This window comes from Cervus elaphus, chromosome 23 (genome assembly GCF_910594005.1).
Source record: "Cervus elaphus chromosome 23, mCerEla1.1, whole genome shotgun sequence".
NCBI classification, from domain to species: domain Eukaryota; kingdom Metazoa; phylum Chordata; class Mammalia; order Artiodactyla; family Cervidae; genus Cervus; species Cervus elaphus.
In genome coordinates, this window is record NC_057837.1 from 37178767 (window position 1) to 37191105 (window position 12339).

General features: G+C 37.9%; 1 protein-coding gene across 1 annotated transcript in view; it reads right to left on the reverse strand.

Annotated features, from left to right (window-relative positions):
- RAB18 (RAB18, member RAS oncogene family) overlaps nt 1-12339 on the reverse strand; it is a 28083-nt gene that overhangs the window by 15350 nt on the left and 394 nt on the right. Inside the window, exon 2 of the mRNA XM_043883490.1 lies at nt 7804-7859. Within this exon, the coding sequence (XP_043739425.1) occupies nt 7804-7859 (56 nt within the window). The remainder of the gene's footprint in view (nt 1-7803; nt 7860-12339) is intronic.

Consider the following 12339-nt stretch of genomic DNA (forward strand, 5'->3'; position numbering starts at 1 on the left):
AACCTAGATCTTAAAAACTCTTAGAAAACATAGGAAAAAATTTTCCATGACATAGGATTTGGTGATGATTTTTTTGGCTATCATACCAGGAACACAGGCAACAAAAGAAAAGTAGATAAACTGGATTTCATCAAAATTAAAAACTTATGTGCATCAAAGGACAACATCAAGGGGGTATGAAAAAAAAATCTCACAAAATGGGAGCGGCCACAACTGGAGAGCCTGTGCTGCAACTAGAGAAGCCAGTGCACCACACTGAGCCTGCGTCCTCCAGAGCCCATCTCCACAACGAGAGGCCCACGCAACGCAGTGAAGATCCAGTGCAGCCAAAAATAAAAAAAAAAAGAGAGAGAGAAAAAAAATGTGAAAGCCACTTGTCTGATAAGGGATTAGTATTCTAATATGAAGAATGACTATTAACTCAACAACAGAAAACCTGATTAAAAAATGGGTAAAGGATCTGAACAGACAATCCTTCAAATAACAAACACAAACGGCCAACAAGCACATGAAAAGATGCTCAACTTCATTATCCATTAAGGAAATGCAAATTAAAACCACACTGAGACACTATCATAATGGATTAAAAACTATTATTAAAGAAAAAACAAAAAATAACAAGCATTGACAAGGACATAATTAGAATGCTTGTGCATTGCTGGTAGGAATGTAAAATGGTTCAGCCACTGTAAAAAATAGCTTGGTGGGTCCTCAGAAAGCTAAAAATAGAATTACCATATAACACAGCATTTCTACTCTTAGGTACAGACCCAAAGAACTGACAACCGGAACTCAAACAGATACTTGTACAATGTTCACAGCAGTTGTTATTCACAAAAGGCAAAAAATGGACGCAATTCAAGTGTCCATGGAGAGATGAAAGGATAAACAAAATGTGGTATGTGCATACAATGGAACACTATTAGTCATAAAATGGAATGAAATTCTGATACACACAGCTATGAAATGGAATGAAATTCTGATGTATGCTACAATACAGATGAACCTTAAACACATGATGCTAAGTGAAATAAGCCAATTACAAAAGGGCAAATATTGTATGAGTCTACAAATATTATGTGAGTCCAATACAAGGTTTCTGTAGACTAGGCAAGTTCATAGAGACAGAAGGTAGAAAAAGTTACCAGGGACTGAGGGGAAATGTGGAGTGGGAGTTACTGCTTAACTGGCGGAGCTTCTACTTGAGGTGATGAAAAAGTTCCACAATAGATAGTATTGATGGCTGTAAAACAACATGAACATACTTACTGCCCCTGAACCATACACTTAAAAATGGGCAAAAAAGTAAATTGAAATGTTATGCATATTTTACCACAATAAAAAAATAGATTAACTAGAGAATCCTAAACTATGAAAGAAATTGAATCTGTGGATAAAACCTTTCCATGCGAAAACTTCAAGCCCCAAATGAATTTCACAAACATTTAAATAATAATCCATTATAAACAAACTCTTCCAGAAAACTGAAGAGGAATGAGTATTTTCTTAGTTAATCTATGAATTCTAATACTTTATACCAAAACCAGACAAAGACACTACAATTAAAGAAAACTAAAGATTAATATCCCTCATGAATATAAAGTCCTAAACAAAATTTTATAAGTAATTCAAACATGTATAAAAGAACAATACACCACAACAAAGAGATGTTATCTCAGAAATCAAAGGTTCATTCAACACTGAAAAAAAAAAAATGTGGATTTTACTGTACTAAACCAAAAAAGAAACTTCATATGATCATCTCAACAAATGTGGAAAATACATTTAACAGAATGCAACACCATTCCTAATGAAAAGTCAAAGTGTTAGTCACTCAGTCGTGTCAGACTCTTAGCAACTCCATGGACTGAGGCTGCCAGGCTCCTCTGTCCATGGAATTCTCCAGGTCAAGAATACTGGAGTGGGCAGCCACTGCCTTTTCCCTGGGATCTTCCTGACCCAGGGATCAAACCTAGGTTTCCTGCATTGCAGGTGGATTCTTTACTGTCTAAGCCAACAGAGAAGCCCATTCCTAGTGAAACCTCTCAGCAAACTAGAAATAGAAGGACATTTCCTCAACCTGATAACAATGCTACCAGAAAACTACTAGAGGTCATCAGTAAATTTAGTAAAGTTGCAGGATACATACATAGAAATTGCTAGCATTCCTATATACTAACAATTAAAGATAAGAAAGACAGACTGAAGAAACAATCCTGTTTATCATCAAAACAAAAAGAAAAGAACCTAGGAATAAACCTCCCCAACAAAGGTCCGTCTAGTCAAGGCTATGGTTTTTCCAGTAGTCACGGCTGAATGTGAGAGTTGGACTATAAAGAAAGCTGAGTGCTGAAGAATTGATGCTTTTGAACTGTGGTGTTGGAGAAGACTCTGAGAGTCCCTTGGACTGCACGGAGATCCAACCAGTCCATCCTAAAGGAGATCAGTCCTGGGTGTTCATTGGAAGGACTGATGTTGAAGCTGAAACTCCAATACTTTGGCCACCTGATGTGAAGAGCTGACTCATTGGGAAAGACCCTGATGCTGGGAAAGATTGAGGGCAGGAGGACAAGGGGATGACAGAGGATGAAATGGTTGGATGGCATCACCGACTCAATGGACATGGGTTTGGTAAACTCCGGGAGCTAGTGATGGACATGGAGGCCTGGCGTGCTGCGATTCATGGGGTCGCAAAGAGTCAGAAACGACTGAGCGACTGAACTGAACTGAAACCTCCCCAAGGAGGCAAAAGCCCTGCACACAGAAAACTGTAAGAAACTGGATGAAAGAAATCAAAGGTGACACAAGTGCAGAGACATACCATGTTCGTGGACTGGAAGAATCAATGCTGTGAAAATGACTATACCACCCAAAGCAATATACCAAATCCAGAAATACATCAAACAAATGAGTAAAGACTTAACTAGGAAAGCAAGGACATTTCAGTATAAAAAGGTCTGTCAACCATAAGTCAGAGCTGAAAAGCAGATGAAAAAAAAAAACCACACACAACCTTTCCTAATAAAGCCTCTAAGTAGACAGGAAAAAAGAAACAATTTATACATGATGAACACCATTTGACATTATTCTAAATAACCAAATGTCAGAGCCATATTTATTGCTTTACTCCATTTAAAATGTTTACTCCATTTAAAATGTAAATGAAATTACATGAAATAAAATAGTTCCTTTTTTCTTTAGATTATATCACATTTCCAAGTATTTTAACAAGTTTATGTTAGGGCATTAAACAAGATGTATTAGCTTCTTTCTATTTTCATTAAGTTATCTTTCTGCTATGTAAGTCCAAACGATAAAGTAACATGTGGATAGAGATCTTATATCTGCCCTTAGAAGCCAAAATGTGAAAGTAAAGTCGCTCAGTAGTGTTGGACTCTTTGAGACCCCATGGACTGTAGCCTACCAGGCTCCTTCATCCATGGGATTTTCCAGGCAAGAATATTGGAGTAGGTTGCCATTTCCTTCTCCAGATCTTCCTGACCTAGGGATTGAACCTGGGTCTCCTGCATTGAAGGCAGACGCTTTACCGGGAAGCCAAAATGGGCATCTTTAAAAACCTAGTAAGGGGGTGATAAGAATCATTGACCTAAGTCAATCAACAACAGCCAAAATTCATCTAACTTTACTGAAATGCATCAACCCTCACAAAATGCTTTAGTATTTGTAACAATTTTAAGTCTTACAAATTAAGAAGTAGTTTGTGAACTTAAGTAGAAAAACCAGTTCTAAATTTTCTCTTTATTTGAAAGGTTTTACTTAAAGTACTTTTTGTATTCAGAGGTTTCTTTAGGAAGGGTAAATTAAAAAAAAAAACAACGAAATACATGAAGAAAATTGTGGCTATTTACTCAGACTAGATCTAACATCCACGCTTAAATTCAACCAACTGTATCTAATGCAGCTAAGTACTTCAGATAAAGACATGATTAAGCATCATCTTATGGCTTGGCCACGGAAAAAAGAAAAATCTAATGCTTTTTTTTCCCCCAAAACATTCCCATGTAACAAAAGCCTGGTCAAAATATTCTTACAGTTTTGTCTCTGTCTGTGTTTATTTTTATGTCAGAAATGTTACCTTGGATTATATCATTAAATATTGGCTGTTTCATTATGTTTCTTCTTTAAGATGAAAACAGACTATATAACAATCTTCTGTGATTTCCATATTTTCTCACTTGAATTTAACATTCTTATTCATTTGGGTAAATTCTACCCACTTATCCATTTCTAGCTTATTGTTCTTTATCGTGTTTTCCACAGTCTCTACTGTCCCTTGTAAGCCTTCCAATTTCATCTTCAGCAATAGTTTTATTTTCTTATTTTTCTTTCCCCTCAGTCAGCTCACACTGCACTTTCTCATGTAGTCACACTCACTGTCTCTTCCCTGACCTCATACCACTGTTTGTGTTCTCACTGATAAATATTTCCATTAAGGGTCTTATATTCATGGCAAGATGTTGGGTCACTATTTTCATCTTTTTTACAGCAATATTTTTTTCTGATGAATATTCTTCACCTGTCCTTTCTTTTTTCATTCCTTTCTCCTTTTTCGATTCTTCAATGGCAGTAGTGGCCTTGAGCTGGATTCTTTTTGCCAAGTCATCACTGAAAGTGATGACAGTTTCCTGGACAAGCTGTCTACAGGAAGCTAATGCAGAAGGCCATAGTGGGATCAGTTCTGCACCAGCAAAATTTTGCTTTGATTCAGGGTTTTACGTGAGAATCAGTTAGCTATTTACTTCTCAGCATCCAGAGAAGATAGAGGGTTTTGACACTTGTCAAAGGCCTCTCCTCCTCCGCTTGTCTGTGTGACTCCCTGTTTGGTTTCACGTCCCAACTTCTCAAAATCAAACCAGAGGCAGGGAAACTCCTGCCATTGGCTTGAGAAGCCATCCTGCTTTTACAAACAAAGGCTAACATGTTCTACACCTCAAGGTGGGCCTCTCAACTTCATGAAGCATCTCCTGCTGGCTCCAAGCTCTGCAGCCATGGCATCATCCACTTTCTTCCACAGGTGGCTTGCTTTGTCTCTGATGCTTCAGGCAACCATTCCCAGTTTGTGGCTTAGTAGACTATGTAGTTTGTACTTTAGTTTTTCCCTTTTTGTTGTTAACAGCCAATTGCCAGAAAGCAGAAGAAAATGCCAACTTAACAGCATCATCTTCAAACCCAAAATCCAACAATTAACCTTAGTAGAGTATTTTATACATGATAGAAACTTGAATGTCTCACTACATTACTGAAAGATAAAGGTGTGCTTTATTTACTATTTCACTGTGAGGTATAATACTAACTTTCCACAAAATACTGTTTTTCATATGGCCATTAACAACTGAGATAATTATTTTTATTTCAAAACCTCATGTATATATTGATTATAACCTAGGGCAGAAAATTATCTGATGCCAAAATGTAAAAGATTCTTTTCAAGACCCAGGGTCGACTGGGGGAACAAATTATGAGTGTTCTCTCAGTATGCTACAATCTTAGTATTTGTTTTTAAAGCAGAAACTTTTTAGTAATAAAGACAACAAATCATCTGACAATCTGCAAGACCCCAATGACATTTGGGTTTGAAAGGAAGACAATTTATACTATGGGCTTATACTATGGGCTTCCCTGGCAGCAGTAAAAATTCTGCCTGCCAATGCAGGAAATGTGGATTCGATCCCTGGATCAGGAAGAATCTCTGGAGAAAGAATGGCAACCCACTCCAGTATTCTTTCCTGGGAAATCCCAAGCAGAGGACAGGTTATCGTCCATGGGGTCTCAGAGTCAGACATGATTTAGAGCTTAAAGAACAAATTTTTATTATATATAGGATCATTCCCTTAGTGATTAACTCTAGGCACATCTTTTTCCCTGCCAGTTACTATTCTTCTACTCTTTGCTTATCCAATACCAGGTATGTTCTGAGTAAAATCAAGCTTTACTAATAGCTCAGTTTTTAAAGAAGCAAATAATATACCAAAACCAAATTAAACAGATTTTGAACTAGTAGTGTTTTAAATGATTCCATTTTCATACATAACAGTAAATCTGTCAATGCTAATATGTCATACAAAAGCAAAGTAATGCCTGATATAAGTTATTAAGTTTAGAGGCACCATGAGATCATATTGATAGAAACGAAGAAGAGCCTTTCCTCTGTTGTTGTTTAGTCACTAAGTCCTGCCTGACTCTTTGTGACCTCATGGACTGTAGCCCGTCAGGCTTCTCTGTCTTCCACTGTCTCTCGGAGTTTGCTCAGATTCATGTCCAAAGCTCTTCCTTGCAGAATTCTAAGTAAGAAATGTAAATGGAAAGATGGAATTTGAAAAACCACAGTTCAACCACCACCAGAGTTTTGGGATGACAGCAGACAGGAAGCGACATGGTGCACTTCATCTAAGTAACCGCGTCCCATCACCACCAATGGCACCAATACACACCATGCTCTGAGAAGCACTGCTGAGGAATTCTTGCCCCAAACGCACAGCCTGAATCTAACCATGAGGACACATGGACAGCTGCAATGGAAGGATATTCTATAGAACAACTGGCCTGCATGTGCTCTTCAAAAATGCCAAGGCCATGAAGAGACAGAGAAAGAATGAAGAACTGTTCAGATTAAAAGAGACTAAGGAAAAATGACAACAAAATTCAGTGTAGGATCCTGGACTGGACTCTGGACCAGAAACAATTTTTTTCTTTGGTATATAAGATATTAGTGGGACAACTGATAAAAATCTGTCTATATACAGGAGAACCGTATCCATGCTCATCAAGGAAATATACATTAAAGTACTTAAGGACACTGAATGCAATTTTCTCTCAAACAATTCAAAAACAGCAAGAATACTGTGTATGTGTATGTGGAGAGAATGCTAAAGCATATGTTATAAATGTGAACATTTTGGGTATCTGATTAAGATACTTTCCCTAATAGTAATACAAGATCAGATCTTAACTACATTCTACTCATCAGATCATGAAATTTTAGAGCTGGAAAAAAAACGTATTCTCTCGTCCAAATTATTCCCAAATTACAGATAAGGACAGAGAAGTTAATGACTTGCTCAACATGACAACGTTCAAGGCAGAGCCGAGACGATCACACTGCTCTGACTCAGCTCTTTGCCACTGCAAGTTCTCTCTTGTACCTTTACATTGTCATCTACTCCCTAAACATGCGCTACCAAATTGTCTAGCTCTGTCTTCTCATATATTCTAATAAGCTGGTGTGGTAAACCACTTTCAGGCAATCTAAACTTCAGTTTTTAAAAGGCATTTATGTGCAGTCTTTAATAACTAATATAAATAAATATGTTGCCAGAAACATGTTGGATACTATATGAAATGCTAAAAATACAAAATCAACACACTCTACTGTGAGTGACACTGCTAGGTCCATTATGACAGACACCAAGTCTGTATTATTGATCACCATAACCCACTTCTTAGGACAGTGCCTGGCATACAATAAACATTCAAATGACTGTATGCTGCTAAATAAAAGACATCCCACAGCACAAGAATGTGTATACAGATAATCATAACATCCTCAGTGTTAACAAAGAACCATAAGACAACAGCAACAGAAGTTACACTTTTGCTTGATTAGATCTACAAAGACTTTGGAAACTAAATGACTACCAAAGGTAACACTTGAAAGACAAGCAAGATTTTGACAGACATGGAAGCAGTGGGGTAGTGAGAGGATGGGTAGGGGGAGTTAGATAAAACAGCTTGAAGCCAAGAAAATATTTGGCATTTCTACTAAATTTTTAAACATGGGCTTACCTATTGTGGCTGCAAGCTCTGGATCAAAAGTATCATCTGTGAACCTCAAGAGCAGGCTAAAAGAGATGTCAAAAAGACAGATTAGTAATTCAACTTTTCTTTCTAAACATTTGATAAATCTTCCTGTTAGACACAATTTAAAAGAGCTAATGTAGTCAGCTTCCAGAAATATGGCCTCATTGCAGGTATATTGAGAGGAACTAAGTTATTGGAAAGGCAATTAAGAATCCCCAAAGCAGTTTACTAGAAAACTTATTTCCCATGCTCCATTTCCTAAGTGTGAAAAGAGGGTTTTGTTTTTTCTTATATAACTGTACTGGTATGCCCTTCTGAGAAAATGGTATTAGCAAACATGTAATGCTTTAACTGACATGGACAAAAGGGGGAAGAGGAAGTCTCTTGGAATGCAACAAATTAAATTTTTAAGAAATCTAATGCGTCATCCACTCCATATTCAGGTAAAAACAGAAAGGTGTGAAGTCGAGCATTTTGAAACAAGTAGTCTGACTATTACCTAAGTGGGAAGGAGAGATACAATAAAAAGTATGGGCTGAAGGTCACATGCTGGCCAGAGTAGGTTTCCTCTGGCAATGCTGGGTAAGGTGCATGAAATCAAGTCAGCAATATGCAGCTACCAAAGGCTGCCAAAGAAAGGAATCGCAGGAACTGCTCTATATTTTGAAAAGCTAATGCCAGCAAAAAAAAAAAAAAAAACACTAAGAAAATCAACAGAAGACAACTGCCAAGCTTATAGTAAGGGATAATGAAGGACTACACCTAGGAAATGGTAAAGAAAGGAAGGAATGCATGAAGTGAAAGGAAAAGATAACCACAAAAGTATTCCAAGATTTTATCTTCCAGAATTATTTTATTTAATATAAGGCAGAAATGTCAGTTATTAGAAGTTCTTCAAAAATAAAACCTAAGTTTTTGTTAAAGCCCTTTAGATTCATAAAATTAATAAATCTCCCCTCACATTATCCCTAAGTAGGATGAGACCACTCTATTGACTTACTTGCATTAATATAATCAAGACAATAACTATCTTATGTCTCAGTTGCAGGGCACAAAAAAACGGATGATTATTTCTGTAGACTGTAACTATTGCTGCTAAAGATTTTTTTTTGTCCACAGGGTATACTGCAAAACATAATGGCCTCTTGGTACTTTCCAAACCCAGTGTCATTAATTCTATTTGAAGGACTAACTCTCCCTTTCCCAGTTTTGCTTTCTGGTGATCACAAAACCAGCACGACAAAAGCAAAGTAAAACAAAAGAATCAAATTGGAGATTTTTCTACTTAACATTGAACTATAACTAATTTTATTTAACTCCAACATGAATTAGGTGACAGCACTAACAAGGATCTTAAAAGACTACTCATAAAAATTTTCTTCTTTCCCCAACATTAAACTTCAAATTAGGGAAGCCAAAAAATTTGCTACTCATAATTTAAGAATAGAAAAGTTGTATATTTAAACTCATGTCACCAAAGAAAATATTACAAAAATGTAGACCCTTACTGAGCACTAGTAATAATGATACCATAACAATAACATAAATGATAAGAACAGTATGGGCTATTATTATTTATTGAACTTGGACGAGCCAGATACTGAGCCGGGGGTTTTCTTATATAATTACTAATCGTTAAAACATCACTTGTCATTAACAGTATTTTGTCAGGAAAGGCAAGGATGTAAAACAACAAATTTTAATACAGGCTCCAAGGATAAGGGAGCAGATCTTAGCCACGGGTACACTGTCAGATGAAAATGTATCCTAAATTCTATGTGTGCATTTTTCTAGGTAGGGAGTCTATTTCTCTATTAGATTTTGAAAGGAATTCACAACCTGAAAATGATTAAGCAACACTGTTCTAAAGGATGTATGGTTAAGCCTTCATTTTCAACGGTCAAGGAGCAAAATACTGAACTGTAGATGGAAGGAGTAACCCCTGCCATTTCACTTGGAGGAGACCAAATGTATAATTAATCAGTGTGATTACAACTAAGGTGCATTTCTCAGTTTACAAATGACACTGGTCAAAAAGGACAGAGATGTAAGAGACACAGAAGGGATAGCAAAGTAAATAACAGCAGGTCTCTATAATCCCTTCCAGCTCTGAAACACCTTGCTACTTCTCTACTTCACTGTGGGCTAGCCACGGAATCAAAGAATATTACACATTTAACACTAGATAGGTCTGAGAGATTTCTACTCCAACCTCACTTTTCCAACAAAGAGATGAGGCCTAGTGTCTGAGTGTCACACACAAGGTCACACAAGTGCGGCACCAGTTTCAATATTCTGATCTCCTGGCTGCTCTCACATGTTCATTAACTCTAAGTATAAAATAAACTGGAAAAATAACCCACTAGTCTGAATGAGTTAAGATCTCCTTTGTTGTGCAATGATTTCTCAAGAACACACATGATACCTCACTTGCATTAACAGAAACTATTGGTTAGAACAATCCTGTAGGATTATATTGATGTCAAATGTTTTTGTACTAACTCACCTTAAAAAGCATGCTACACGCTAAATCGCTTCGGTCATGTCCAACTCTTTGCAATCCTATGGACTGTAGCCTGCCAGGTTCCTCTGTCCATGGAATTCTTCAGGCAAGAATACTGGAGTAGGTTGCCATTTCCTACTCCAGGGGATCTTCCTGACCCAAGGATGGAACCCAAGTCTCTCATGTCTCCTGCTTTGGCAGGCAGGTTTCTTTACTGCTAGCACTACCTGGGAAGCCCCTTAAAAAGCACAGGCTTCTAAAGAGTCATTTATTCTCATTTTATCTAGGAAGATAAGCGTTCCAAGTTTTTTTCCAGAGCATATCATGTCCACCAGTAATGTATATCCAGCTGGAAAGATAAGGTAACTTTCTCCCTAAATGCAACCCTTTCTTGAAGGAGATAAAGGTGTTAAAATTTTGCAGTGAGCTTTTGAGGCGAGAAAAAGTTTGGAGCAGATAAACTCCAAATAAATTTGTTTGCCAGGAGGGAACCAAGGAAACCAATAAATCCACTTAACAAATTTTACTCCAGAGATAAGAATATCAACTTTCACTGTGACTTAGCAACTACAGAACAAAAACAACAGTAGGAGTGTTTACTTTGGGCTTCCTTGGTGGCTCAGATGATAAAGAATCTGCCTGCAATGCAGGAGACATGGGTTCAATCCCTGGGTTGGGAAGATCATCTGGAGAAGGGAACGGCTACCCACTCCAGTCTTCTGGCCTGGAGAATTCCATGGACTGTATAGTCCATGGGGTGGCAAACAGTGGGGCACGACAAAGCGAGCTTCACTCAGTCATCCATCCAATACATTTAGAATAGGCACCAACCAACCATGTTTTGGGCTGAACCACACAAACCAACATTCAACCAGTCTTGACTTCAAAATCAGCAACTTCATATGCCTTAACCTAAAGGAGGGTCACATCTCAAGATGAAGAAAAAGGTCACATGGCCAGAGAATTCCTAAGACAATATTCACATATTACTTAACTTTTTAACCCTCACATATACTAGATAGTGATAATGAAAATGATATTATTCAGCCCTTTAAATAACACATACACACACAATCAGACTATTTTTTTTTAGCCTGCAGTGTTTCTTTATTCCTTGTTATGTACAAATTCCTCACTCCAATACACAAAGTACATCAAAAGAAGAAAATTATGAAGATATACTGTCATGCTTTAAAAGTACATAAAGCTGCAGAACACATTACAGAATAAGATTTCAAATGTTTAAATATCTTAAATAAGATCTCACGAAGTAATCTGAAAGATAAGCTTATAAGGAGGCATAGCTAAAATATGAAATTGTTTACAGCTCCTGGAATTTGGATCTTATTTAAAGATCAAAGCAGCCTGGGACACACCCTACTCATAATCGGATGACAAGGATAACTTCACCTGGAGAACTTTGCTCTAAAACCTGGATGAAACCACAGCTCTCTCCCAACACCCAGCAGGTTCCACGTCTTCCCTAACACTCAACTTTAACCACTGTCAACATTATCCCCCGCCCCACCCCCCGCAAAAACCGTCAAGAAAGAAAAGACATATACTAACGTATTTCGTTACCTCTATATGACGTGGCAGAGCAAGAAACAACAATTACACTGGATTCTCAAAAGTGGTCCATAGCTTAAGGTCCTGCATCTTAGACCAAAGTGAATTATTTAAGCAGTCAGAAGACTGATGAGTTCTTTCACAGCTGACTCATAAAAAAAATAATAATAATAATAGTAATTGGCTACGGGGTGCACCGAAATAGGCCAGGAATGTGACCTATGGCGTCACGAAACTTCCTGTGCAGAACTTCACGTATTTAGAGAAAGCCCGACAGAAATCCCACGATGGTCAAGTCACAAGCTCTCCGCTCGCGGGGTGACAGGCAGCTCGATCCCCGGGGCCGGGAGGCCTCTTCCCTCCGCCGGACTCGGGCCCCGACCCGCCCGCCACGCCCTAGGCGCCTCTGCGGTGGCGACCCGGCCGGCCCAGCGGCGCCCTCGGAATCG